General features: G+C 43.7%; 3 protein-coding genes across 7 annotated transcripts; 2 read left to right on the top strand and 1 right to left on the bottom strand.

Annotated features, from left to right (window-relative positions):
- The first annotated feature begins 11 nt into the window (after positions 1-11).
- ccdc15 (coiled-coil domain containing 15) lies at positions 12-3,864 on the top strand. Of its 2 annotated transcripts, none has more exons than XM_086131243.1 (10): positions 12-381; positions 525-677; positions 762-824; positions 1,310-1,426; positions 1,519-1,650; positions 2,197-2,289; positions 2,357-2,460; positions 2,724-2,921; positions 3,397-3,545; positions 3,631-3,864. In XM_086131243.1, exons 1-10 carry the CDS (start codon positions 217-219, stop codon positions 3,678-3,680), a joined length of 1,224 nt encoding a protein of 407 aa, XP_085987369.1. In that variant the 5' UTR covers positions 12-216; the 3' UTR covers positions 3,681-3,864. The 2 variants fall into 2 exon arrangements, with proteins under 2 accessions (XP_085987369.1, XP_085987370.1); XM_086131244.1 differs by having other exon boundaries at positions 15-381; positions 525-662.
- A 470-nt stretch (positions 3,865-4,334) lies between these two features.
- slc37a2 (solute carrier family 37 member 2) lies at positions 4,335-10,985 on the top strand. 3 transcript variants are annotated; one of them, XM_086131241.1, is made up of 18 exons: positions 4,335-4,663; positions 4,762-4,935; positions 5,784-5,865; positions 5,939-6,029; positions 6,921-6,999; positions 7,076-7,211; positions 7,685-7,761; positions 8,506-8,672; positions 8,749-8,786; positions 8,888-9,034; positions 9,247-9,469; positions 9,554-9,639; positions 9,818-9,866; positions 9,941-10,014; positions 10,301-10,379; positions 10,462-10,559; positions 10,632-10,696; positions 10,792-10,985. In XM_086131241.1, the coding sequence occupies exons 2-18, from the start codon at positions 4,877-4,879 to the stop codon at positions 10,805-10,807; spliced, it is 1,566 nt and encodes a 521-aa protein (XP_085987367.1). In that variant the 5' UTR covers positions 4,335-4,663; positions 4,762-4,876; the 3' UTR covers positions 10,808-10,985. The 3 variants fall into 3 exon arrangements, with proteins under 3 accessions (XP_085987367.1, XP_085987368.1, XP_085987366.1); XM_086131242.1 differs by having other exon boundaries at positions 4,335-4,935; positions 9,247-9,337; positions 9,407-9,469; XM_086131240.1 differs by having other exon boundaries at positions 4,335-4,935.
- A 6,481-nt stretch (positions 10,986-17,466) lies between these two features.
- pou2f3 (POU class 2 homeobox 3) lies at positions 17,467-27,830 on the bottom strand. Of its 2 annotated transcripts, XM_086131029.1 has the most exons (13): positions 27,704-27,830; positions 27,433-27,490; positions 23,024-23,052; positions 21,609-21,710; positions 21,242-21,347; positions 21,049-21,137; positions 20,610-20,786; positions 20,402-20,543; positions 19,791-19,924; positions 19,440-19,604; positions 18,785-18,830; positions 18,581-18,695; positions 17,467-17,956 (listed from the first exon to the last, which is right to left on the bottom strand). In XM_086131029.1, the coding sequence occupies exons 2-13, from the start codon at positions 27,479-27,481 to the stop codon at positions 17,917-17,919; spliced, it is 1,194 nt and encodes a 397-aa protein (XP_085987155.1). In that variant the 5' UTR covers positions 27,482-27,490; positions 27,704-27,830; the 3' UTR covers positions 17,467-17,916. The 2 variants fall into 2 exon arrangements, with proteins under 2 accessions (XP_085987155.1, XP_085987154.1); XM_086131028.1 differs by lacking the exon at positions 27,704-27,830 and having other exon boundaries at positions 27,433-27,631.
- Positions 27,831-27,996: the final 166 nt, after the last annotated feature.

Below are 27,996 nucleotides of genomic sequence, written 5' to 3'. Positions count from 1 at the left end.
GGCAGCAGTGAGCCGTCGGGACGCTTGACCAAGAAAAAGACAAGCGAGCGAAACTCGAATCTCTTTAACGTCACTTTGACACAAGTAAATGTAAGTTTACCGTTTCATCTTTGTCTTTGACAGACCAAAACGACGTGAACGCAACATTAAACCTACTTCCTGAAACGAGTTCAATTTAGAACTCGTGAGTTTCCTCGAGCGACCCTCTTGGCAACAATGCTCGCTACCCGGGCGACTGCAGCGAAACAGACTCGAGAGAAAGTTGCCAACAAGCAGCGGAACGAGCACCGGGCCAGCAAGGTGTTGGCCGAGAGGAACCAGGCGGTCGTGGCCGTGGGAGCCTGGGTGGAGGACGGCCAAGAATTCGAGGAGCATCCGTGTGTGAGTGCCCGGAGCTTGCCTTGTTGTCGAATGCAGCCGTTACATATTGCATAAAATTTCTTTTAACTCTTCTTCCATTTCACGGAGTGGAGTAAGTTCAAAAACGACAGATACGGCCCAATATCTCTTTTATTTCACCATAGGACTTGGCTTCTTACACCGACGAGCTTCAGGCGGAGAAGCAGAGGGAGAATGAAGAGAGCCTGCGAAGATTTCAGGCGCAAGTGCGTCGTCGTGTGGCTGCAATGAGCAAGAGGCGGCTTCAGGAAGCATATTCAACGGTAAAGTACTGCACGGTCTGTGGCATTAGTTTGGACTGTAAGGAAATGGGGTGTCTGCACACCTTCAGTACTAACAGCATCTTCTAAAACGCTGTGCAGGGTCCCGTAAACAGGGGAATCCCGAAGCAACATCGTGTGCCAGGAAAGACAAATATAAATGAGGTAAAGTAGAAGCAAGAGGCATTCGTACCCATTCTGTCAATTGAAAATACCCACAGTAGTAGCAGTGAGAGAAAGTAACAACGAAGTGATCATTTGCTCTGAAGGATGATGTCAGACTTTTAACGTGAGCAAAGGGGACACTGAAGGAAAATGTTTATATTCTTGCGTCCTTGTTTAGCTCAACTGTATTTATAGAGCAACGGGTGTCATCGATATAGAAATGAAAGTGAATGATGTGTCTAAGGAAGATATTGCAGATGGGAATGAATGAATGAATGTGATGAAGAGGGGAGAGGCCCTTGTACAGAGCCCTGGGGCACACCTTAGGTCACTAGGGATGGTATTGAGATGAATGATTTCATCTGAATGAAGCAATTGCTTATGTAGCGACATAAAAAATAAATGAATAAATAAAACCCGAAAGAAAAAGCAAAACCCTCTCAAGATTTACTGACATCCAGCATGTTTTCAAAAAATGTTTCTAGCTCCGCGACAGTACCCGTCAGGTCCGACTCAAACTGGCAGCCTGCCAGACCAGCCAGTCCATCAATGAGACGTCTGAGCCTGCCGCGGACAACTGGAAGATCTCACTCACCAGACATGTGAGTGTTACGTGTCCCCACCACGCTTCCAATTCTTCCTTTTTAAATGCTGAACATCATGTGAGGTATGAAATGGTCATTGTATTCAACAGATGACTGAATGTGATGTCCTGAGGGAGGAAGAGGAGGAGGATGTTGAAGATGATGATGATGATGAAGAAGAGGAAGATGGATACAGAAGTGACCTATTGAGATACCCAGCAAGCAGTACCAGATCTGTTTTGGTGTGTCCAACCACACTCATTCCTCACCTTTGAACATAACTATGTCTGCCGGTCGTTGCATTCCAACAAATTATAGTCTTCCTGACTCATTTAGTTCCTCTTTATCTCAAGATCGACGGTATCAGATATAGCCCCTGAACTTCACTTTTTCTTTAAATAATTCTAATCAGGTCAGCCAAAGAGACCATGTGTGAAGTTTATCCCCTTTCATTCTACCCCCACCATTTAAGGAAGTTGCAACGATTAGCAATTTGTTTGCTAGTACTACGCAAAAGTCTTTAAGTTGCATTTCCACCCAAAGTTTCAGGTGCCTCGAATCTTTGCTACTTGTAGTTCCTGGAACCAAATGCTTCCCTTTGACCGTATGTATTTTTCCACCAAACCTGCAATTTGTTAGAAAGAAGAGCCCAGCTATTCAACAGCAAAGACAAGTCATGAGAATATAAACGGCTGTAGTTGTCAAGGATGAAAAAAAAAACCCGACAACCAGCTAAAACTGCCTCACATTTGTGAGCCAGATTGTAATCCGATGTTGACATGTTTCAGACAACTGCACGTGGGTGGGACGTTTCCACATCTGATCCGAGGATCGACAAGGTTATGTGGCCTATGCAGGATCAGGAGGAGTTGAGAAGACAGGTATCATTCTATAGCGGGGAAAAAAGTAAAATAATGGTGCATCTTTTTGAAATTTATTTTTTGACAGCGCCAGTCGCAGTTCCTGATGCACCGCCGCCACTTCATGAGCGTCGAGCGGCAGCGCGTGAAAGAGAGCGACCAGCACAGGAAGCACCTGAAAAAGACGGCCAGGTGACGACAGATCACAATGTGAAACGTTGGCGCGCAGCACGGCCGCTCGGAATACACTCGCGGGCCAAAAATAATCAATTTCACTTCAATGTGACAAAGGAAATGAAATATGTGTTGTTGTTGTTTTTTTTAAATAAGACAATCCTACCGTATTGCCATTCATACAAACATACAGTTATGAAATGATTTACTAGACTACAAAGTGGTTGGTTATGGCAACTCCAAATGGAATCCTTTGCCTCTTTTCCGCTCTCACCCCGAAGGATCAAAGCGAACAAGGAAAAAGCGCGCCTGGAGGAGGAGCGGCAGCTGGAGCGCACGCGGCAGCTCTCGCACGTCCGCCAGCGCCTGGAGGAGCGAGAGATGCTCGTCCTGGAGCGCCTCAAGCTGGAGAAGGAGGAGAGAGCGGCCGACCTGGAGAGGAGGAAACGAGAGAGCGAGAAAAGCATCGTGGCCGGCAGGTTGTCACGAGGCCTTCAGATAACTTCACGCTAAGATCACTTTTGTGCTTTGCAGCAGAAGACTTCAAACTTTCATGAAATAATAAATTAGGACCTGACAGATAGGGATTTTTTTTTTAGGCTGATTCCAATATTTGGCAGAATCAACTTTCGACAACCTGGAGATATTTTGGGGAGTTCCTTTACTCTTATAAAACTAAAGATATGAATTCCAGGCAGAACATTTGACTATTTTACAAGACTCTTAGTATTTGTTTAAACTTTTTTTGTTGTTGTTTTTAATTGCTTGCAGGTGAGTTTTTAAATGTCATTATCTGTTTGTTAGAGAGCAAATATTGTTTGATTTAATCAGTCAGGGCTGACAAAACCTGCTCAGGAAAAGCCTTCTGGCACATCTGAAATGTATTTGGGGTCAGTCGCCTATCCATGAAATTGACATTATACCGACGTCTAATCGCCAATGATTTGTGAACAGGTACGTTGACGCTCTGAGATCCCAAGTGAGGGACCGAATGGCCAACAAGAAGTTGGACCTGCCGCCGCTGTGCTGCTGCGCGTCGTCCTTCTGGGAGTCGCACCCCGACACCTGCGCCAACAACTGCGTCTTCCACAACAATCCCAAAGGTACTGCTGGATGCCAACATCGCTCAGCAGGTATTGCGGTCATTTGAACAAAACCCGGCTAAAGGCAACACATCTCTCTTGGCAGAGTATGCGCAGGCACTACATGCAGCCGTGTTGAGTCTGGATTTAAAGTGAAAACTGCTGAAGAGCTGCTGACCAAGAATCAAATGAACATAAAGAGAAATACATTGACTCCAGGGCTGGGCAAACTTTTCGTTTCAAGGTTGAAATAGTGGATTGGCTTTTATGGTTTTACATGTTAATACAACCTCTGTGTGTAGATAATGTGTTTAAATGCTAATTAAAATGACTGATTGTTTCTCTTCTCGATGGAATAGTTCATATAAGTCACATTTGTTTGTATAGCCCTTCATCACAAGCAGTCTCAAAGGGCTTCACATGCCCACAGTTGATAAATATTAACGGCATCCCCTGACCTTACTGCCCAGGGGGGCAAGGGAAAAAAGAAGTTGTAGTTATAGGCATATCCAGTGCTAAAGTATCCACAGCAGGTGGATATTTTGTTGTATTACAGCCTTGTTATTAAAATGGAATACATTTATTGCCTCCCTTCCAAATTCTACACGTAAAAATTGGGCTGTAATAACATGTATTAGTTATTTTTTTCATACATTTACAAATGTTTTTAAAACATCAATGAATACTGAAGTACAGGTACCATAAAAACCTACCTGCGTATTTTTTTGTATATCTAAAGAATTTTTCTTTTAAAAAAAAAACGGTAATTGCAAATTCGCGACTCCTCGACTACTTCCTGTTCTTGTGACGTCACCCACTCCGATCACGTGTCTGTAGGGACGTTCGTCTGGAAAAGTGTGTGGAAAAATCAAGCTCTCGCTATTAATAACCACCTCTCGCTACCGCACATCAACTCGAGCGTCTGTGAGGTTTTTTTCGCAGCCGTTGGAATTCCTCTGGAGGTCGGGCTGCCTTGTATTTAAACTCAACCACTATGGGGAACGTCGTCTGGATGTCTGCGGACCTTGGATCTCACCAGGAAGCCCAGTGGCCGCTGCGGTCCTCCGCCAGCAGTTAGCATCACTTTTCCTCTTCAACCAGTGCCTTTAAATGTCGTTTTTGACAGGATAGCAAAACAAGTAAGCACGTATTTCATTTTCCCTCGAATATTTCATATTTAATGAACGTAACAATCGCAGGAACGACACGCTAATAATCAGCCGATTTTCGACCTCAGCGGTGCCTTCAGGGTCTCATCGAAGCTTTTCATCATGACTGGAAGAAGCGTTTGAGTGGGGTTTTTTTTTTTTTTTTTTGTAATTTTTAACCCCTAACGACATCTTTTATCGACTATGGGGACGTCCTTGGCCCCCGGCATTCGTCTTATCACGGCCTTCTCTCGGGATAGCTGGTGAGTGCACAAAACAGTGAGGGTAACTATTTTCTCCACAGTTTTCATGGTGTCCGTGAACATCGCATTCGCTGCCACTTTATCATCTCATCTCTCATCTGGGCGGTGAATGATTTGCCTAACCACATCAATATAGACAATCAATACACACCAGTAAAAACAATCCGTCGCCAACATTGAATTAATAAACGCATTTGTCACACCTTTGTGCTCGCCGTGATGGTTTCATGATGCGCCTTGGCATCGTGAGAACCGCACCGCACCAGCGTCTGCGAAGAAATTTTCCGGTTCACGCCGTCCTCCCGAGCCGCCACTGATTTGACCTTTACCGAATCGATACGCTCGGATAAATAGAGATAGTTGTAGGATTTAACGAATCCGGCTGCAACCGGTGGCATTTTGTGGCTTTTGTTAACACGAAAAACGCAATTTTCACCCTTTTAAAGCGTCACGTTGCGTTATTGAGCGACGAAACGTTGAGTAATCACTTTTTGTTTTTGAGCATTTGCCCATAATTACGTTTTTAATCTGTTAAACACTTAAATCTCTATAACAACATAGTTACCATACAGTTGAGTGCTTCATTATTCTCTAATAAAGCATCAAAGAAGTTATTTTTACATCAACCATGTGAGAATGTGTTGTGACCATTAAACGCTGCATCGCAACCTAGTAACACAAATGAATGTAATAAGCATCTGTTGTTTCCATTTTGGGGACATTTTGGAGCAGCGGTAATTCCTATCGTTACTATTGAAAGCACGAAGCCCCCCCCCCCTAAAAAAAAGAAGGTACTGTATTTTAGGATATGTCTCCATTTTTACATTCAGTCCACGTCTCCTTCGCAGGTACCGCGGCTTCATCCTGCTGCTCACCTTCCTCTTCTACACCGCCTACCACCTGTCTCGAAAGCCCATCAGCATCGTCAAGGTAGCCGAGACACCCGATGGCGCGTCGGTCGTGTTTGCGGACCCACCTTGACGCCCCTCCATGCCCCCCCCAGAACGAACTCCACAGAAACTGCAGCGCCGTCATCCGCCCGACCGACGTGAACGTCACCAACAATGTCACGTGGTGCAACTGGGCTCCCTTTGGTAAGCGCGCCGCTCCATGCATGCGCCACCTGCTGTAGGTGAAAATCTTCAATATTGACAGATCGTCGCGCACCCTTGATTGATTAAAATTTATTCCAAAGGGTAAACACAACCCCCCCCCCCCCCCAAAAAAAAAACGCCTTGACTCAAAATATTCCTGAACACCCGTTCATCCTCACCCGCCTGGTTTTCCAAGCAGCGCGCACGCTTTAAGCTATTGACTCGACACTCGGTCAACAGTCGAAATTTACCGCAAACCCGACTCAAGAAAACAAAACAGAATTCAAACTGTATAGTCAAACAGCAAAATGTGTATTCAAGCCACGTAATGGCATCCAACGCGGTCTTTGTCAACATTTATTGAGCCCCAGGCGCGCACACACACACACACACACAAACACGCACACACACACACACACACACACACACACACACACCAAAAAAATCTCACGGCACACCACTTAGCAAAACAATTCCCCAAACGTGGCTACGCGGGCTCATTTTGTACCGTCGGTCATCTCGTGGAAGCACGGTGGATCGTTCTGCCTACTGCCACACACGGTCGGCAGCGATAAAGCACCCAACCAACCCCCCCAAATAATTATTTGAAATGCAAAAATCAAATTTTGGGCAAAATAATTGGCGTCAAGTAACATAGCGGAACCCCTCAACCTGACGCAAGACATTTACACCCGACACGCAGGACGGCGGTCGTCTCAAATGGGTCAAATATATTTTCAATGTATTTTTTTTTACGTCATTTTCTCACGGCGTAAATACATTTCAATGCTGTGGACGTCGATCGATGAACCTGGTTGTAAATCATTCTTGGCACGCTGGCGGAATAATGCCGAGCGTGCCAACTTTGACGCGTGCGTGCGCTCTGTACAGATCAGGACAACTACAACACACTCTTCGGGGTGTTGGACAACTCCTTCCTGGTGGCCTACGCCATCGGCATGTTTTTCAGGTGCGTCCCGTCCGCTCGACGCTGGGACGCGTGCAAGCATGTCACATATGTGTGTCCCCCCCCGCCGTGTCCGCAGTGGGATCTTCGGGGAGCGCCTGCCGCTACGTTACTACCTGAGTTTCGGCATGCTGATGAGCGGATTGTTCACCTGTCTGTTCGGTTTGGGCTTCTACTGGAACATCCATTCGCTGGGCTACTACGCCTTCATCCAGGTACTCGCGCGCGCCCCCCCCCAAGTATGAGGCGGCAGCTCCGAATGAGTTCCGACTTCAATTTGAGCGCGGCTTTTGACGGACAGAAACCAACCAAATGCTTTTGCTCCAAAACGGGATGTTCTTATTTTCAATTTAGCAAAAATATCGATCCATTTTATACCAAAGTAAAAGCATTGATAATCAAAATATTTCTCAGTCTGTTTGACGATCGATTTGTTGCCAATTAGTCGGGTGCACCTCGGAATTGACTCTGCAAGGCGTCTTGCGGTCAAGGCTCTCTTTGTCAGCTGACTTGTGGCTGCTGAGTCACATGACCGCGGTCACAAGTCAGGGATTAGCCTGACGCACACACAACAGTGCATAGCTGTGTGTGTGTGTGTGGGGGGGGGGGGGGGGTGACAAGTCTGCTTGTTTTGGGACTTATGTGTCTACTTCTGTCCCCCCCCCCCCCCCCCCCCCCCATCCTGCAGGTGCTCAATGGGTTGATGCAGACCACGGGCTGGCCCGCTGTAGTGGCCTGCGTCGGCAACTGGTTCGGAAAGGGGAAGTGAGTATCCCCCCCCCCTCCCCCCAATACTGATGACTCGGCATCTGTCTCCTTCACGCGCGTCGCATTTCGACACCCTGCCGCGACCCGACTTCACAAATTCCCACCCTGAGCGCAAAAAAAGGCGATTCTCAGAAAGTGCGGCCGTGCCACAGTCAGTCGGCACGTGCGCGTCCTGGTTACCTAGAAGGGAGGTGCGGAAATTTCCACCTGACAAGATGGAAACCGCGGGGGGGGGGGGGTTGAGCTGAGTCAGCGTGCCAAGTGAGGAAGGACGTCCGCAAAAAGCAACCGCCTTTGAATCGAATCCCTTTCAAGCTTTGAAGTGGGCCCAAAGTTTCTTCACGCTAAGCGAGGCCGAGCGCATTCACTCTCCTCGGCCATCCGTAAAGAACGTTCACAATTTTGGATCTTACTCTTCATCATTCATGCGTGAGCAAACATCATAACACAAGTTGTGAGTTGAGAACAATAACAGTTCCCTTTATGCACTCTGAGCTCTTGTTCTTATATTTCATAACATGAAGTAACATTTGAAAGAAACCACTCGTGCAATGAATTAAAAATAGAAAGCGTGTCGTTCCCTTACAAGTAAAGAATTCATTTTTTAGAAAAAAATTTAAAGCGCTTTGCCGGCCGGCCGTGTTTGTGGAATGCGTCGCCGCGTCTTTTTTTTCCGGCACGTCGGCCATCTTTGGCGAGCGTGCGGCCTAATGAAGCGGCGCTGTCCTTCGCTGCCACCAGGCGCGGCTTCATCATGGGCGTGTGGAACTCGCACACGTCGGTGGGCAACATCCTGGGCTCGCTCATCGCCGGCGCCTTCGTGTCGTCGGCGTGGGGCCTCTCCTTCATCGTGCCGGGCCTCATCATCGCCTCCACCGGCGTCCTCTGCTTCTTCTTCCTGGTCGAGAGTGAGTCGCTCGCCCGCTAACCGCCCACTCGCCGTTTTCTCCGTCGCGCCTTCTGACTGCCCGCCACGTCCCGCAGAGCCCGAAGACGTCGGCTGCAGTCCTCCGCAGCATCACGTGAGCATCGGCGCGGCTCGCCAGCCCGCTTGCCAAACAGCTGCGTGAGCGCGTGTGTGTTTCTGTCTGTGTGTGTGTGTGTGTGTGTGTGCGCGTGTCAGAATGACTTGGAAAGTGAAAGTGGTGAGACGGATCCTCTCCTGCAGAGTCCGTCGCACGTGGCCAACGGTTCCATCGTCGCCGACGCGGCCGACAACGCCGCCGGGCACTCGGAGGCCATCAGCTTCTGCGGAGCGCTCAGCATACCCGTGAGGCCTTTGCGCCGTGTTCGCTGACGCGTTTTAAGATTGCTCGCACGCCGTTGTGATCGACACCGCGCTTACATTGAAGGAAATAAAGGAAGCTGGACGTCAAGTTGAATTTTTTTTAAAAGCAGATGAGGCGACGGGAAATGTGGATGGAAAAGTTGTTCAAGTCATGAAATACTACTTTTTTTTAACCTTGCGCCGGCGTCCCACAGGGCGTGGTCGAGTTCTCTCTGTGTCTGCTCTTCGCCAAGCTGGTCAGCTACACGTTCCTCTACTGGCTGCCGCTCTACATCTCCAACGTCGGTCGGTGGTCGACCGCGCGCAAGTCGTACGCGTACGACCACCCGTATTCACGCCCGTTTTGTCTTTCAGCACATTTCGAGGCCAAAGAAGCCGGAGACATGTCCACGCTTTTCGATGTGGGGGGGATCGTGGGTAAAAAAAAAAAAAAAAAGTCATTTCATCCTGATGTGATCTTAGCGCGACGGTGTTTCATGTTGAGTCTTTGACGCACAACAGGCGGCATCATGGCGGGCGTCGTGTCGGACTACACGGGCGGGAGGGCCACCACGTGTTGCGTCATGTTGCTTGCCGCCGCCCCCATGGTGAGTCTTGCCACCGTTCCGAGTTTAACCTCTCCAATAAACTTTCTTAAACTTCATAACACACATTTTTGCAAGCATTCCTTATCAATGCTAACATGTCCCGTGAAACGCCACGGACAGGCTAACAGAAATTAGCCTTGACGTGATGGTCAGTATTAACCCGCTGTCCCCGCCGCAGCTTTTCCTCTACAACCACATCGGACAGCGGAGCCTTGGTACCACCATTGGTAAGATCCGTGAAAGAAATGTCGATGCCGCTCTTCAATGACACAACATATGAAGTCAATTGGTATTTCCTTAGGCATGCTCTTGGTTTGTGGCAGCCTGGTCAATGGACCGTACGCCCTCATCACCACCGCTGTATCTGCTGACCTGGTAAGTCTTGACAGATGATTTAATTCCTGCAAAGATATCCACTCTGTTAAACTTTGTTTCCGCTGTGACTGCTTCTAAAGTGCGCTTGAAAAAAAAGAATTGTTGAATTGAGTAGATGCTGTCATCATCGGCCACGCCTCTTAAAGCTGCGAGGGCATTTCACCAACATTCATCGCAAACCGTACTTCCTTGATGCCGATTCAAAGGCACTTTTAATCACTTGACGAAGAAAAAGACATTCAAATGAGCGCGATGCACCGAAATAAATCGGCGTCGTTTATTTCAGGGCACACACGAGAGTCTGAGAGGCAACTCCAGGGCCTTGTCCACGGTGACGGCCATCATCGACGGGACGGGATCAGTGGGTAAGACGTCGCCATCTTTTGCTGTACGTTAGCATTTTTGATGGGAAGCTGATGCTAACGGGGGCGGGTCGCCCCCTCGCAGGCGCCGCGCTGGGCCCTCTCTTCGCTGGGCTCATTTCGCCGTCGGGCTGGAACAACGTTTTCTACATGCTCATCTCCGCCGACGTGCTGGCCTGTCTGGTAAGCGACGGCACGGAGCCGGGCCGCGCCGGGCCGCGCCCCAACAGCGTGGCTTGACAGTTTTTCCTGCAGTTTCTGTCCAGGCTCGTTTACAAGGAAGCGCAAGGTTGGTGTGTACGCATCCCGCGAGTCAGAGGGTGAGTAGCAGATCGAGACATATATATATATATATATATGTATAATATTTTTTTTCCTATCTATGCTCATGCCTAACGGTGCTGCCGCCTTGCAGGTATAAGGAAACTTGAAAGGAGGCACGCCGAGCATCGTGGCGTCGCCGTGACAACCGCTCGGCCGCATCTGGGACAGAATGCAACTCGGTCACTTTTTATCATAAACGAGACACTTCTCTTTTTAAATGACTCACTAACACACTGTGCTGTGCTCACTGGTTTATTCTTTTATCAGTAAAGTGTACATACCTTACTTTTGGCTTAACTGTGTTTTTTGGGGGGATTGCATTATATACACAGTATCCAACTTTTCTCTCTAAAAACAACAAAAATGTTAGATAGTAAGGCGTTTTTAACCCAAAAAACAACAACCATGCATAGTAAGGCGTTTTTTGCCCCCCCCCCCAAAAAAAATGACCATGACAATGATGGCGTTTTTAGCCCAAAAAAAACGACAATGTATAGTAAGGCGTTTTTTGGAGAGAAAAAAACAACCATGTATTGTAAGGCGTTTTTAGCCGAAAAACACGACCATGTATAGTAAGGCGTTTTTAGCCGATAAAAAAACGACCATGTATAGTAAGGCGTTTTTAGCCGTTTTTGGCTGAAAAAAACAACCATGTATAACAAGGCGTTTTTGGCCGAAAAAAGAACGACCATTTATAGTAAGGCGTTTTTAGCCGAAAAAAACCCCGACCATGTATATATAGTAAGGCATTTTTAGCCGTTTTGGGCTGAAAAAACGACCATGTACAGTAAGGCGTTTTTGGCCCAAAAAACGACCATGTATAGTAAAGCGTTTTTAGCCGAAAAAAAAAACGACCATGTATAGTAAGGCGTTTTTAACCGAAAAAAAAAAACGACCGTGTATCGTAAGCCTTTTTTTGCCGAAAAACAACGACCATGTATAGAAAGGCGTTTTTGGCCAAAAAAAACCGAGCATGTATAGTAAGGCTTATTTAGCCGTTTTTGGCTGATCGGAAGCCTTTTTTAGCCGAAAAAAACGACCATGTATAGTAAGGCGTTTTTAGCCGAAAAAAACGACCATGTATAGTAAGGCGTTTTTAGCCGAAAAAAAACGACCATGTATAGTAAGGCGTTTTTAGCCGTTTTTAGCCCAAAAAAACGACATGGTATAGTAAGGCGTTTTTAGCCCAAAAAAAACCCGACCATGTATAGTAAGGCGTTTTTAGCCGTTTTTAGCCCGAAAAAAACGACATAGTACAGTAAGGCGTTTTTAGCCCAAAAAAAAAAGACATAGTATAGTAAGGCGTTTTTACCCCGAAAAAAACAACATAGTATAGTAAGGCGTTTTTAGCCCGAAAAAAACCACATAGGCGTTTTTAGCTAAAAAAAAACGACATAGTATAGTAAGGCGTTTTTAGCCCGAAAAAAACGACATAGTATAGTAAGGCGTTTTTAGCCCGAAAAAAACGGCACAGTATAGTAAGGCGTTTTTAGCCCAAAAAAAAAACGACCATGTATAGTAAGGCGTTTTTAACCAAAAAAAAAAACGACATAGTATAGTAAGGCGATTTTAGCCCGACAAAAACGACATAGTATAGTAAGGCGTTTTTAGATTAAAAAAAACGACATAAAATAGTAAGGCGTTTTAAGCCAAAAAAAAACAGACATTCTATAGTAAGGCGATTTTAGCCCGACAAAAACGACATAGTATAGTAAGGCGTTTTTAGCCCGAAAAAAACGACATAGTATAGTAAGGCGTTTTTAGCTAAACAAAACGACATAGTATAGTAAGGCGTTTTTAGCACGAAAAAAATGACAGTATAGTAAGGCGTTTTTAGCCCAAAAAAACGACATAGTATAGTAAGGCATTTTTAGCTAAAAAAAAAAACGACCATGTGCAGTAAGGCGTTTTTATCCCAAAAAACGACAGTACATTAAGGCGTTTTTAGCTAAAAAAAAAAACGACATAGTATAGTAAGGCGATTTTAGCCCGACAAAAACGTCATAGTATAGTAAGGCGTTTTTAGCTATAAAAAAAACGACATAGTATAGTAAGGCGTTTTTAGCCCGAAAAAAACGACATAGTATAGTAAGGCGTTTTTAGCTAAACAAAACGACATAGTATAGTAAGGCGTTTTTAGCCCAAAAAAACGACATAGTATAGTAAGGCATTTTTAGCTAAAAAAAAAAACGACCATGTGCAGTAAGGCGTTTTTATCCCAAAAAACGACAGTATATTAAGGCGTTTTTAGCTAAAAAAAAACGACATAGTATAGTAAGGCGATTTTAGCCCGACAAAAACGTCATAGTATAGTAAGGCGTTTTTAGCTATAAAAAAAACGACATAGTATAGTAAGCCATTTTTAGCCCCAAAAAACCGACATGGTATAGTAAGGCGTTTTTAGGCCGAAAAAACCCCACATAGTATAGTAAGGCGTTTTTAGCTAAAAAAAAACGACATGGCATAGTAAGGCGTTTTTAGCCGAAAAAAACAACCATGTATAGTTAGCCGTTTTTGGCTGAAAAAAACCACATAGTATAGTAAGGCGTTTTTAGGCCGAAAAAAACGACATAGTATAGTAAGGCGTTTTTACCCCGAAAAAAACCACATAGTATAGTAAGGCATTTTTAGCCTGAAAAAAACAACATAGTATAGTAAGGCGTTTTTAGCCCAAAAGAAAAACGACATTCTATAGTAAGGCGTTTTTAGCCCAAAAGAAAAACGACATTCTATAGTAAGGCGTTTTTAGCCCAAAAAAAACGACATAGTATAGTAAGGCGTTTTTAGCCCGAAAAAAAACGACATAGTGTAGTAAGGCGTTTTTAGCTTTAAAAAAACGACATAGTATAGTAAGGCGTTTTTAGCCCAAAAAAACGACATAGTATAGTAAGGCTTTTTTAGCTAAAAAAAAAACGACATCCTATAGTAAGCCGATTTTAGCCCGAAAAAAACGACATATATAGTAAGGTGTTTTTAGGCCAAAAAAACGACCATGTATAGTAAGGCGTTTTTACCCCAAAAAAAACGACATAGTATAGTAAGGCATTTTTAGCCTGAAAAAAACGACATAGTATAGTAAGGCGTTTTTAGGCCGAAAAAAACGACACAGTATAGTAAGGCGTTTTTAGCCCGAAAAAAACGACATAGTATAGTAAGGCGTTTTAAGCCAAAAAAACCCCGACATTCTATAGTAAGGCGTTTTTAGCCCAAAAAAACGACATAGTATAGTAAGGCGTTTTTAGCTAAAAAAAACGACATAGTATAGTAAGGCGTTTTAAGCCAAAAAAACCCGACATTCTATAGTAAGGCGTTTTTAGCTAAAAAAAAACGACATAGTATAGTAAGGCGTTTTTAGCCCGAAAAAAACGACATAGTATAGTAAGGCGTTTTTAGCCCGAAAAAAACGACATAGTATAGTAAGGCGTTTTTAGCACGAAAAAAACGACATAGTATAGTAAGGCGTTTTTAGCACGAAAAAAACGACATAGTATAGTAAGGCGTTTTTAGCACGAAAAAAACGACATAGTATAGTAAGGCGTTTTTAGCAGGAAAAAAATGACATAGTATAGTAAGGCGTTTCTAGCCCAAAAAAACGACATAGTATAGTAAGGCGTTTTTAGCTAAAAAAAACGACATAGTATAGTAAGGCGTTTTAAGCCAAAAAAACCCCCGACATTCTATAGTAAGGCGTTTTTAGCACGAAAAAAACGACATAGTATAGTAAGGCGTTTTTAGCTAAAAGAAAACGACATAGTATAGTAAGGCAATTTTAGCCCGACAAAAACGACAGTATAGTAAGGCGTTTTTACTCCGAAAAAAACGACAGTATAGTAAGGCGTTTTTAGCTAAAAGAAAACGACATAGTATAGTAAGGCGTTTTTAGCACGAAAAAAACGACAGTATAGTAAGGCGTTTTTAGCCCAAAAAAATGACAGTATATTAAGGCGTTTTTAGCTAAAAAAAAACGACATAGTATAGTAAGGCGATTTTAGCCCGACAAAAACGTCATAGTATAGTAAGGCGTTTTTAGCTATAAAAAAAACGACATAGTATAGTAAGGCGTTTTTAGCCCGAAAAAAAACGACCATGTATAGTAAGGCGTTTTTAGCTAAAACAAAACTACAAAAAATGTATTTCAGTGAGAGCAATATAATCTAAAAAATTCCGCGTCTCACCTCTCGGGTGGTGTCCATCTGGCATTCAGCTCGGGTCCTCGACCACACTCACCATTAATGTAATGGTTTTCCGTTCCTCACTGTTGCTCAAAATCCAGCATAGCTCCCGGAAATATAGTCAGCTTACCGGGTCCATATGCAGGGTTGCTGCTGGCTAACTTGCACCGTGCTCAGTTGCTTGCACGTTTCCTTTCTGCTGTCTCCCGCTGGGTATGTTGATGCGAATGTAGCATGGTGTGTGTGAAAATGCTGCTTTACATTCGACTGTTTCATCGATAGTATTTTGTCATTGCAAATTTGACACACCGCAGGAGCTGTTCTCTCCACAAAGGCAAACCCTGAGGTCTATTCGTTCTCAAGTGTACCAGACTTTTTTTTCGCCACCTTATTCGTTGAAGGATTAGCATTGAGCTAATGACCGTGTGTTTTTAGCTCCAAAAAAGTGACCATGTATAGGAAGGCAAAATGACCATGAATAGGAAGGCGTTTTTACAGCCGAAAAAACCCGACCAGGTATAGTAAGACGTTTTTTGCCCAAAAAAACAACCATGTATATAGTAAGGCGTTTTTAGCCGAAAAAACCCCCACACAGTATAGTAAGGCGTTTTTAGGCCGAAAAAAAAACGACATAGTATAGTAAGGCGTTTTTAGCCCAAAAAAACCAACATGGTATAGTAAGGCGTTTTTAGGCCGAAAAAAAACCACATAGTATAGTAAGGCGGTTTTAGGCCGAAAAAAACGACATGGTATATAGTAAGGCGTTTTTAGCCCAAAAAAAAGACATAGTATAGTAAGGCGTTTTTAGCTAAAAAAAAAACAAAACGACATAGTATAGTAAGGCGTTTTTAGCCGAAAAAAACATAGTATAGTAAGGCGTTTTTAGCCGAAAAAAACAACCATGTATAGTTAGACGTTTTTAGCCGTTTTGGCTGAAAAAAACGACATAGTATAGTAAGGCGTTTTTAGCCGAAAAAAACGACATAGTATAGTAAGGCGGTTTTAGGCCGAAAAAAACGACATGGTATAGTAAGGCGTTTTTAGCCGAAAAAAACGACATAGTATAGTAAGGCGTTTTTAGGCCGGAAAAAATCGACATAGTATAGTAAGGCGTTTTTAGCCGAAAAAAACGCCTTACTCTACTGTCGTTTTTTTCTTGCTAAAAACGCCTTACTATACTATGTCGTTTATTTCGGGCTAAAAACGCCTTACTATACTATGTCGTTTATTTCGGGCTAAAAACGCCTTACTATACTATGTCGTTTTTTTTAGCTAAAAACGCCTTACTATACTATGTCGTTTTGTTTTTTTTTTAGCTAAAAACGCCTTACTATACTATGTCTTTTTTTTTGGCTAAAAACGCCTTACTATACTATGTTGGTTTTTTTGGGCTAAAACGGCTAAAAACGCCTTACTATACTATGTCGTTTTTTTCGCCTTAATATACTATGTCGTTTTTTTCGGGCTAAAAACGCCTTACTATACTATGGTTTTTTTCCGGCTAAAAACGCCTTACTATACATGGTCTTTTTTTTGGGCTAAAAACGCCTTACTGCACATGGTCGTTTTTTTTTGGGGCTAAAAACGCCTTACTATACTATGTCGTTTTTTTTTGCTAAAAACGCCTTACTATACTGTGTCGTTTTTTGGGGGCTAAAAAACGGCTAAAAACGCCTTACTATCCTATGTCGTTTTTTTTTCGGGCTAAAAACGCCTTACTATATATACTATGTCGTTTTTGTCGGGCTCAAAACGGCTTACTATACTATGTCGTTTTTTACGGCTAAAAATGCCTTACTATATATACATGGTTGTTTTTTTTGGGCTAAAAACGCCTTACTATACATGGTCGTTTTTTTCAGCTAAAAACGCCTTACTATACATGGTTGTTTTTTTTTGGGCTAAAAACGCCTTACTATACATGGTCGTTTTTTTCAGCCAAAAACGGCTAAAAACGCCTTACTATACATGGTCGGGGTTTTTTTCCCGTTTAAAAACGCCTTACTATACATGGTCGGGCTTTTTTTCGGCCAAAAACGCCTTAGACATGGTCGTTTTTTTCAGCCAAAAACTGCTAAAAACGCCTTACTATACATGGTCGTTTTTGTTCTGCAATAAACGCCTTACTATACATGGTTGTTTTTTTGGGGCAAAAAAACGCCTTACTATACAAGGCGGGGTTTTTTCCCCCGGGGGTTTCGATTAATCCGGCTCAGAGCCTCTGCCATGGAGGGTAAGGCTCACCCAACTCATCATATCAATTAATTCTGACACACCCGCTTGGCCATCACTGGCGGATTCATCTTGTGCACAATTAAAAAAACCTTTACTTATGTCTTGAAATTTTATTAATTTTTTTCTGTTTTGAATGAACGTTTTTTTACGTCTCGAATTTCAAAAAAAAAAAAATATATATATATATACTGTATATACAGTATATATATATATATATATACTGTATATATATATTTTTTTCACTAATGAAGGGTTCGGTGTATATGCATATGAACTGGTTGGGTTCGGGTCCTCGAACAAAGTTAAGAACCACTTCAAATCTAAGGTTGAGATTTCAAATGAGGGTTCACAAACTCGGGTTAGGGTTTCAAAGGTGGCTTTAAAACATGGGTTTGTGTTTCAGAGTAGCGTTGAAAACTAGAGTTTGTGTTGTCCGAACATGGAATGAGCCCACTGCCGTTGTGAGAAAATATTTTTGACTGCCTGCAGGACAGCAGTTCCAAACGACCAATTGCATGGAGACCAACACGCGTCCAAGTGCGATGGCTCCCGACGCAAGCGCTTCTTCCTCACTATGTACATTCTGACTGAAATATTACGATTTTTTTTCAAACAGTCTCACACGTAAAAGCTTATGAGCTGGACTGTAAAAACCGTCTTCAGACTTCATCTTTATCTCTTTGATGTTCCCTCCGCACGCCTTTCAATGTCAAAACGTTCTTATCTCCTTCGCAAACTTCTTTTTTTTTTTGTTTGTTTTAGTTTTTTTTGTACATCCTTCGAAAAGTCCGCTAAATGGCTGCAGTGCATCAGTGAGGGTAGCCGCTCGAATTCCACCGGTACCACGACCTGGAAAGTCCACACACACACACATACAGACACACATGTAAGTATTGTGTTACTTTGAGTAATCCAATTAACTCATTCATGACTTCATTGTAACAAAATGTGGTGCTTAGGTGATGAGATTCGTGGCAAATGGATTAGCATGATGACTTTTCTTCCTTTGATTTGAAATGGATCGAGAAGGAATCTTAATCTTAATAACCAACGCATCCATTTAAAACAAACTATGCTTTGAGATGCCACTAGATGGCAACACATAGCTTGAGACCATCGAGGACCGTGAAGCCCCAACGTCATGCATCCGGCCCGGCCCGGCACGGCACGGACACCAACATGAACCCACGTTACATCAACGCAGATGAAAAATAATATTAGTTAGCATTACGTCACATAAATATGTTTCATAATGAATACAGAGCAGCGGTTCAATGGTTCAACTCATATGCGAATCAACATACAGCTGAGACAGCGCCCCATCGTAGTTGGCGGCCTTTTTGTCGGAAAGGGTTTACGACGAACGACCGTTATAAGGCACGGATTCGTTATGTCCCCCGCAGGCAACGGTGGAACCATGTTGGACGCTATCGGTAAATTGGGAAGAGCTAAAACGGCTGCCGTTTTACTCACCCCGGAGTGCTGTAAGACGCCGGGTTGACGTGAGCCGTTAACGAGGCCGAGGACATGGACAGGCTGTCGGGAGAAACTTCCCGGCTGACGCAGTTCGGGGACGAATTGGAGGAAACTGCAAAATAAAACAAGACTTTTCAAGAAAAATCCCGGCGCGCGTCAGTTTGGGTGACACGCATCGGAGGTACGCGAGCGCCTGCTTACCTCCGCCCGAAGCCAGTGGGCTGTACGATCGCGACACGGCGGCAGCCTAAACGGGGGAATGGAAAAAATGGACCATTTTATTGAGTGTAAGAAAAAAAGAATGAATGTAAAGAGACGCGTGAAAATGAGTTTCGAGGATTCCCTTCTTCATATGTCATCTGCTCATCATAAATCAAACTGAAATGCAAACTTGTGAATTTTAATGACAAAACGTTTCGCATTTGAGTACACCACTTATTTTAATTCTCATGAATTGCCCAATGACGTGTCTTTTAAAAATGCTGCGTGGAATGGTCATGACCCTCCATTGTTCTTCTTCTGATAAATGACTAATTATTAAAAACATTTTTTAATATAATTGCTTACAATGCAACAATATGTATTTTTTTACCATAATTAATTGTATAATCAATTGTTTCATGAAAAATACTGAATAGTGGATTATACTCCAATTTCTGCATTATTATGAATAATTTTATCAGGTTTATCTATAATAGTGATGGTAGAATAAGTGCCGCTCTTTATCATGACTTTATCGATTAATTTAGTCATTAAAAATGCTCAAGATTGTATTTGCTAAGACTGTAACAGCTTCGGTTTGGTCATGAATTTCATTTGAATGAAAATGACGGCAAGTAACGTGACAGAATCTGACCATCCTGGAGTTGTAGCTCTGCGTCTTGACGGGCAAACTGGTGACGGGGCAGTAGATCCTCTTCTCCTTTTGGCGCCGGTTGCAGAACCAAACCCGGACCACCTCCTTCTCCATGGCCAGCTGCTCCGAGATCAGCGTGATCTCTTCCGAGTTGGGCTTGGGGTTCTGCAAAGTCACAAGAGGGCCCACCGTTTGGCTTGTTCGGAATGAGGCGCGACCGTTTTGAGCGGTGCCGTGAGAAGTGATGTCAAGAGAAAGTGGAGCATCGAGGGGGGGGGGGGGGAATAAATAAATAAATGGGGGGGGGGCAACTCAAGAGCTGCATTTTATTGGACGGATGTGGCGACTCACGTCGAGGAAGCGCTTCTCCAGCGTCAGCTTGATGTTGGTCTCAATGCTGGTCCTCTTTTTACGCTTGCGTCCGTAGCCTTCCATCAGCGGCGGCAGCGAGGCGGCGCTGTTCATGCAGTCCAACGGGGAGCTTTCTGAAAGTGCAACCAACATTTTAAAAAAGTTGAATTGAATGACAGTTGAACCAGTTGTTTCAGAAATACAACTGTGAAAAAAATGGCTTACAAATGTTCTTATTGGAATATTGACAATAAGTCGATTAGTCAATTATTTAATAACATAAATGATCAAAAAAAGTGTACATTTTCTAGAGCTTTGCGGCTGAAAAGTGGATTGGCGAATGAGGCTCTCCTTACCCACAGCCTAGGGCATTACAGATTTAAGTAAAAAAAATAAGAATAATAATGTCAGGAAAAGCCTACTAGAACAACTTCCACCACATGATCTGAATTGTTTATTTCTCAATTTAGCCCCTCTATTTTGTTTTTCGGGATTTATTTTATTATAATTTTTTTTTTTTTGTAATCTTTGTTGGTCTAATTTTTATAATGCGTATCCCAAAACCTGGCCTTGGTAGGGTTTGTGTGGACAGGAGCCCGCGCGCGCTCTACCTGCGTCACTCAGCCACTTTTCCAGCAGAGGTTTGAGCTTGCACATGTTCTTGAAGCTCAAGTTGAGCGCCTCGAAGCGCGAGATGGTGGTCTGGCTGAAGTCGTTGCCGTAGAGTTTGCCCATGGCCAGGCCAACGTCGCCCTGCAAGACGTCGCGCGACGGCGTCAGATGCGGCGGCGGATGTTTTCGGAGGGCGGCCGGCGTTACCTGCGTGAAGCCCAGTTTGATGCGTCTCTGCTTGAAGGCCTTGGCAAACTGCTCCAGCTCCTCCAGGTCGCTGGGTTCCTCTTGGGGCGGGACCGACATGTGTTTGGCCATCTGCAGGTGCGACATGTCCAGTTGGTTGTCCATCGACGGGCCCAACAGGCCCGAGCGACTCATCACCTGCGTCGCAAACGACAACTGCTGGCTCAGATTCCCACGCGTCACGAAACACTGCTTCAAGCTTATCAAGTGAACGCAAGAGAAAACAAAACGAGTCTTTTCTCCCCCCCCCCCCCATGTGGTATCGTGTTTATGTAATGAAGAGCTTCTCGGAGGAAGCTCGCTGAGGTCCAGCTTGAAATGATTCACGACTTTAAATCTCACATCCACGTGTTGTATGTCGAGCTTGGTACAGATGGTAAACGCCGTGTGTACATTTTACCTGTGGGGTCAAAGCCAGGCCGGGCTGATGCTGCAAGAGACTGTTCTGGTTCTGCACCGGAAGGGACATCAGGTTCTGCTGCAGAAGAGCTGCGGTGGACAGCAAGAAGCGGCTTTTGATCGGATGGGCGGACTTAATCGTGTGGCGACTTTTTTATTAATTTTTTTTTGTTTTTTGGAGCGGCGATCATCACCTTGGTGGCTGGGGGGGTTCTGGGACAGCAGGAAGGGTGGCGGAGACGACAGGTGAGACGGCGGCATCAGGACCAACTGCTGCATGCTGTGCAGGGACGTCAGGTCCTGATCGCCACGGCAACGGTCAGGATTATTGCATAGGTAGTGGATGGAAGTATGGATGTAAATCCATCCATCCTATTCTTAATGAATCCCAGCGCCATCCATACGTCGTCTCTCCGCCCATCCAACCATGCTTCCATCCATTGATAAATACCATCGATCACTTTGGATCCCACCACGACACACCATCGAGCCATCCACCCGTCAATCAATTCATGGAGATTTGTTGTTTTTTTTTCCTCATTTTATGATATTTCCTTTTACCCCAGTCATGTGAGAAGCGTGCATGGCGGGGCTCTGCGTCATGTGACATGTCTTCAGCGAGGAACTCAGGTGGGACGCGTCGTTGATGTCCTCGGTCTTTATCTGCAACGACAGACACCCCGCCGCAAAGCAGAGTGACACATCTCACCAAAAGTACAGCGCGTGCTTGTAAGGTTACGAGTGCATGCAGTTCTGCGTCTTCGTGTGTGTGTATTCGCTTATTCCAGGACCAGTTTGGTCGCTAAACAAGATACGAATGACAGACTCCCTCCCCTTGGGCGAGCTACTATGCAAATAGACACACACACGCGCACACACACACACACACACACGCAGACTAAACCCCGCCACCCACGGCACCCCCTGAAAGCAGTGACACTTCCTGGAGAAAAATAAATAAACAAACACGTGGAAACAAAAAGTCCCCGCTGCCCAAAAAAAATAAAAAATAAAATTGTTTGGAGAAGTTGCCAAATAGCTGCAAACTATTTGAGGTGATTCGGGAGTGCTGAGAGAAGGACGAGAGAGTCATTATTGACAGGAGGGGGGGGGGGGGGGGGGCAGGGGTACAAGTGTCGGGGGAGGGTTTGTCCTTAAGGATGTTGTCTGTCTCCCCCAAAAAAAGAGTGTATGAAAGGATGAATTCCGGGAGTAAAGGCGCGGTCAATAACAGGGATGCTTATCTTGCACGGCTTTCTCGGCTTGTGCAATTAAAAAAAGGTTTTGACTCTGAAAGTCCCGTTCAAGCAAAATGCTGCGTGGAGAGGTGATTACAGCCATCACATCATTAAACACAATTGAAATAATGTCGTTGGTCTATATGTGTTGCTTCGCTCTTTTGTTTTCAAATATCTGTTACGTAAAGGATTATAACTACTGCGACGGCGATGCTTGTTACGCAAGCACGTCGATGGCATTTTGCACTGGGTATTAGCATGAAGCTAACAGACTTTTGTAAGTTACATAGTCTGGTTGACTACATGTTTAATTCTCTTTGTTTTAAATTTAGTTTGACCGCAAACGTCTACTGTGGCGGCATTAAACGGGTTGACGCCTCTTTTTTGAGAATCGTTTACTATCTGCCGAACTCCTGCTCGTTGTTAAGTGAATGAGGTCAGCTGCCACCAAACAGCACTTTGATTTCAACTTTTTTCTCTCAAGTATAACCCCCCCCCCAGAACAACAACCCCTATTTGTGAAAAAGCCCAATTCTAGTCAATATTTTTCATGAATCTTTTTTTAAAATATATTCATCGTGATTTTAATAAGTGCTAAATTGTTGTCCTTGCTGCCGTAGAACAACAACAAAAAAAAAATCATTGACTTTAAATCAGTCGCTCATTTTTATCATCTATTTGCCAAACAGTCAAAAAAGCCTCAAAGAAAATAAATAAATGGATATATCAGTGACTTACCTGTCGATGGAATCCGATTCGTTTTTGCTCTGAAAAGACAAGAAGAGAGTAAAGGTCTTTAATCCTCACATTAGGTCATAACAATTAAGAAAGAAAGGATGCCTTTGCAAAATAATAACTTTGACATGAACAAACACAAGAGGCAAATAAGTTTAGGGACTTGGTGTTGTACACTCTCGTTGTGTGTGTTCAAGTTGCAGTTGTCTGGACGTTTGTCATTGATGCTAATTTTCATGTTAGCGTGAAGCGATCGGATTTTAGCTGGTTTCGTTGGACATTTTACGGTTTACCTAAATAATGTTTCAAGGTTTATCATTACAGCAACCTCACTGCTAACTTGTGTTAGCGTGTGTATGGCGTTTTGTATTATTTTTAGCATAAGCTAGCGGACCTTTGCTGATTTGTTGGAACATTTTAGAGTTTAAATAAACAGGGTTAATAAATTAAAAAGGTTTACAAATTACTGTAACATCAATGCGAATTTGTATTAGCTTCTCTGTGGTCTTTTCTATTGAATAAACATTAAGATAGCGGACTTTCCGTAGTCTGGGCGGAACATTTGGGTGTTTAAATATTCATCGGTTTATAATTGCTGCTACATCAATGCTAATTGATGTTAGCTTGTCTACGGCGTTTTGTATTTTGTATGTAGTTTGGTGTTTAAGTACATACAATGTTCCATGTATTTGGTTTCACGAGTCAGTTTTATCGTAAACTTCAAGTGGGAGTGACAAATGGGAAAGTGCGGGTGTACCTAATGCTGGGACCAGTGCAACTGATTTCGTTTAACTACAAGGCAGACGTGACCTCACACACACACACACACACACACACACACACACACACACACACACACACACACACACACACACACACACACACAGATAGACGTAAATAATACATCGACGTTGAAACAGGCCACAGTTCAGTGTGTGGGGATGCTGACGGACGAAGCGGAGTGTTCGGTGGGTGTGGCCCCATTTGAATGTCAAATGGGGCTCTCTATACGTGCGTGGGTGTGCGTGAGATGAGAGAGAGAGAGAGAGAGAGCGCAGACACACGAACATCACATCATGCAAATCCACTTCCAAACCCAACAGCGGACCACTCGCCCCCGCCAACTCGAATGCCCCCCAGCACCAACCACCCCACCCCCGCCTGAGGACAAGCAGGCCGGATGGCAAAGTTCCAGTATGAAAATGACCATGAAATGCAAATGTGACTCGAGAGGAGGGATAGCTTCTAACACACGAGGGGGAAAAAATTACAATTAAAAAAAAAACACCAGTTTTCGGTCAAGTTCACCTGGCATGTTCAAGTGTTATTTATTTTTAAAAAAGTAAATAAATAAATTTTATTCATGGATTTTTAAGTAACTATGAAATAAAAACATCCAAATTTAATTAAAAATTATACATCGCGTTTTTGTTTGTGGCTTCCATGAAATATGGGGGAGAGCATGATATAGAATGAAAATATGCCTTATTTTATTTTAACTATTATTTTTGAATTTTGTTTAATTAAATACGAGCCTGTACTTCTGTCAAACTAAAGAACAAATTATGCCATTTTAGAAACCAACTTTTTTTTTTTGCATCACATTTTCAAAACATTTATAATGACCCGTTTGAAAGTTGTGATTCAGAAGAACGGACAATAAAAAAAGCCTTTATTTAGTTTTCATGGCGTGACATATTTTCATGTTTGCCTTGTGAAGAAGAACCGCATTTAAATGACTGTAATAAAAGACATTAAAAATGAATATTGCAATAGTTGACTGGGTAACGCTGGTTTAAATAAATATGAATGAATGCGACATTTTATTTCAAGTGACATTGGCGGCTGAGATTTGTATTTTATTTTATTTTTTTAATGCAAGCGTTCCTAATTTGGCACGATTGTTCAACATGAAACATTTCAAATTGAGTTGTGGTCATCATTATTTATTTGCACTGAAACACTTGGATTGTTGGACATTTTGCGAACTTGTACTAGAACGTGGGTGGAGGGAGCAAAAAAAAACAAAAAAAAAAAACGTAATTAGTGTTGATCCATTTTTTTTTTTTGCAAAGGGTCACATTCACCACGGTGCGTTTTTATGTTCCAGTTCCCGACGGGTGTGGCTGCGTATCGAAATAAGTATTTATTTATGTATATCTGGGAATGATCACACGCCTTAGCTAGAAGGGCTACAATTAAAACTAAAATATTCACCAAAAAAAAAAAAAACCTGCAAACATTCCCATCAAAGATGAGGACTCTGTGAACCTGGGGGTGGGGGACGGGGTGGTAAAAACATCAATCGGATCCAGCCAGCCTTCACTCCAGGCGAGGGCTGGCACCTTTTTTGCGATTTTCTCATTACGGGGGAGACGAAGAATACATATTTGTTCTTCCAAACAGCTTTGGGAGACGAGGGCTCCTTCACACCTGCCCTGCGCAGGGTCTTCCATCTCCGCATGAAGGTCCGCGTACCGGGACTATCTTTGCCCTTAGTTGTAAAGACCATTCGACGCACTTGGGGGTCGAAAAACTTGACGGTCATGCGTTTGGAAATTGATACAGGCGGGTCGCGAATAAATGCCCCAATAAATGTGCAAATGCTTTGCGGGTGGAATTCTTTCCCATTCTGGCTTGTTTCAACTGTTCAACATTCCGTCGTCGTATTTCACGTGACGTTTTTTTTTTTTTTTTTTTTTTTTGTAAACCATAATTTGAAATACGGACTCGTCAGACCACAGAACACTTTTTCCCACTTTGCATCAGCGCCCGTCTCGGATGCAACTCGGGGCCCCAGAGAAGCCGGCGGCGTTTCTGGCTGTTGTTGAGAAATGGCTTTTGCTTTGCATAGTCGACTTTGAAGTTGCACTTACTTACGCCCAACTGGATTTACCGACATTGCTTTTCTCACCTACGTAGTCGTCCATCGTTTACATGATAATGTTTTGTTTTTTCTTTTTTGACGCAGTGGCACCCGAGGGATCAAAGGTCACGGCCATTCAATGTTGGTTTTCAGCCTTGCCGTTTCCCTGCAGTGATTTTTTTTTCCAGATTCTCGGACGCTTTTGATGAGATTATGGACTCTACATTCCTTGCAATTGTACGTTGGGGGAACATCATCCTGAAATTGCTCGACTGTTTCCTGCCACGGTTGTTGACAGAGAGGTGAACGTCGCCGCACGAATGCCCGAGTGGCACGTTTTTTGCTTATTCTAAGAATCGGAATATGTCGATTCCACGTCCGCTCTCTTTATGAGACTTTTTGGAGGATTCGACTCTTTTGTCGGTAAAACGTTATTGTGGTCAACCGGCAACACTGTGCCATTGTTTGAAAGGAAGTTCTGCATTTCTGTTGACAGTTCCCATTTATTGTTTTGTATTTTGTTGCCGTCCTCGGCCGCGAGGCAGCCGGCATTTCTCAGCAAATAAGCCTCAGGGCCATCCTGGTATGGCGACCAACTGCCACTGTACACGCACGCGCGCACGCACGCACAAACAGAGAGTTCTCCGCGGGTCCGAGGGGGGCCAATCCTTGTTTGCAAGACGAGACTTCGCATAATGATGTACAGTATTCGTTTATCGTTTGGGCCTTCGCTCAAGGATGGACAAATTTTGGGGGGGGATGATGTCAACCCTAGTGCGTTTTTTTCCCCTATTTTTATGCCGGTGATAATTGAACTTTTAAAAATTTGGACAAACTTTTTTTTTTTTTTTTAGATTTCCATTAGCCCGCCTATGTTTTTTTTTTGTTGTTGTTGTTAAGCAAGCGCCAATTTTGTTAAAATACATGGTTGGAGTCAACACCGTATCAATTCTCTTTTTATTTGATGAGTCGGTTTTACAATAAGCAAACCTGCAAATGCTCATGAGAACGTCACGGGTTTGTCAATGGAATTTGTAAGATGTCGACACGCCAACGCCTTGCCCACTTATTTCAAATGAAAAATTGCCTTTAGAAACAAAACGGTGATGAGCGTCTAAAAATCACCGTGGAAGTCAACGGCAGATTTAAGCATCAGCGCCGGTCATTTAGCGCGCGGTGTGATTTTTAGATCATTGTACACGTACGTGTCAATATATACTCTATATGTAAATATATATACAAGTGTGTATATACTCATATATAAATACACACTATCATACTTAAGAAAAATATTGTCATTTCGAATGGTGTAATTCATAACGTTATTTTTACTTAGTCTTTTTTTTTTTTTAATTTTGAGGTTTTACGTTATCTCATAAAATGCCCGACTCTCATTTAAGTTCAAGGACTCATCCCAAGTCTTAACCACTGAACCATCCGGATTTTAAAAAAAAAAAGAAAAAAATAAGTGTGAATTGCTCTTACGAATCATGCAGATAAAACAACAAACCAGGCGTTTCGGATAGAGAGTAGAACATGGGCTCACTTGTCTGCTCCGCCTGAGCGTCCGACTGCTCCAGAGTGTCTGCGCTCATCTTCCTGACCTGCGATGATCAAACACACTTCAGCTGATTTTCCTACACGCCATATCGGCAGGACAAAGGCTCAGGAAAATCACCACCGCGTTATTCTAATGAGGCCTCACCGCCACCACCACATAATGTGCTGCTTATAATATTCATCGAAGGAGACTCCCAGCAAAGCATAACAACAAGTTTTTTTTGGGGGGGGGGGGGGGGTTGGGGGTGAGAACCTACCTGAAGTGGCTGTTTAGTAATGCAAGAATGGCGAATCCGTCAACGCTAGTGCTACTTGTAGGACTTACTTTGGCATTTTCCAGAGTGGAGGAAGGCTCACCTGCGTCTGGCGCTTGTACAGCGGCTGCCCGAGACGCTCATTTGCATACACGGCCGCGCGTCCTATCGCGCTCCGCACGCTTTGCATAAAACAACAACGGCGAGGCCTACTGCGAAAGCGCACGCTCCAAAGTCTCACTCCCGGCGCCTTCTGTGCGGGAAGAACGAGACGAGTTGGTGAGAGAGTGACTTGA

Source organism: Hippocampus guttulatus, chromosome 15, assembly GCF_054856545.1.
Source record: "Hippocampus guttulatus isolate MCC_2025c chromosome 15, RoL_Hgut_1.0, whole genome shotgun sequence".
Lineage (NCBI taxonomy): Eukaryota > Metazoa > Chordata > Actinopteri > Syngnathiformes > Syngnathidae > Hippocampus > Hippocampus guttulatus.
Note: the sequence above shows the minus strand (reverse complement) of the source record. Positions and strands in the feature narration are given on the sequence as shown.

What these genes read in the sequence shown, in the direction of transcription:
- ccdc15 (XM_086131243.1), top strand. Translation starts at nt 217, where the DNA reads ATGCTCGCTACCCGGGCGACTGCAGCGAAACAGACTCGAGAGAAAGTT. An exon ending in CACCTGAAAAAGACGGCCAG is followed by an intron (nt 2,461 to 2,723) that starts GTGACGACAGAT and finishes CTCACCCCGAAG; the next exon opens with GATCAAAGCGAACAAGGAAA. An exon ending in AAAAGCATCGTGGCCGGCAG is followed by an intron (nt 2,922 to 3,396) that starts GTTGTCACGAGG and finishes ATTTGTGAACAG; the next exon opens with GTACGTTGACGCTCTGAGAT.
- slc37a2 (XM_086131241.1), top strand. Translation starts at nt 4,877, where the DNA reads ATGGGGACGTCCTTGGCCCCCGGCATTCGTCTTATCACGGCCTTCTCT. An exon ending in GCCATCGGCATGTTTTTCAG is followed by an intron (nt 7,000 to 7,075) that starts GTGCGTCCCGTC and finishes CCGTGTCCGCAG; the next exon opens with TGGGATCTTCGGGGAGCGCC. An exon ending in CGATGTGGGGGGGATCGTGG is followed by an intron (nt 9,470 to 9,553) that starts GTAAAAAAAAAA and finishes GACGCACAACAG; the next exon opens with GCGGCATCATGGCGGGCGTC.
- pou2f3 (XM_086131029.1), bottom strand. Translation starts at nt 27,481, where the DNA reads ATGAGCGCAGACACTCTGGAGCAGTCGGACGCTCAGGCGGAGCAGACA. An exon ending in GCCTGGCTTTGACCCCACAG is followed by an intron (nt 20,787 to 21,048) that starts GTAAAATGTACA and finishes TTTGCGACGCAG; the next exon opens with GTGATGAGTCGCTCGGGCCT. An exon ending in AGAGCTACAACTCCAGGATG is followed by an intron (nt 18,831 to 19,439) that starts GTCAGATTCTGT and finishes TCCCCCGTTTAG; the next exon opens with GCTGCCGCCGTGTCGCGATC.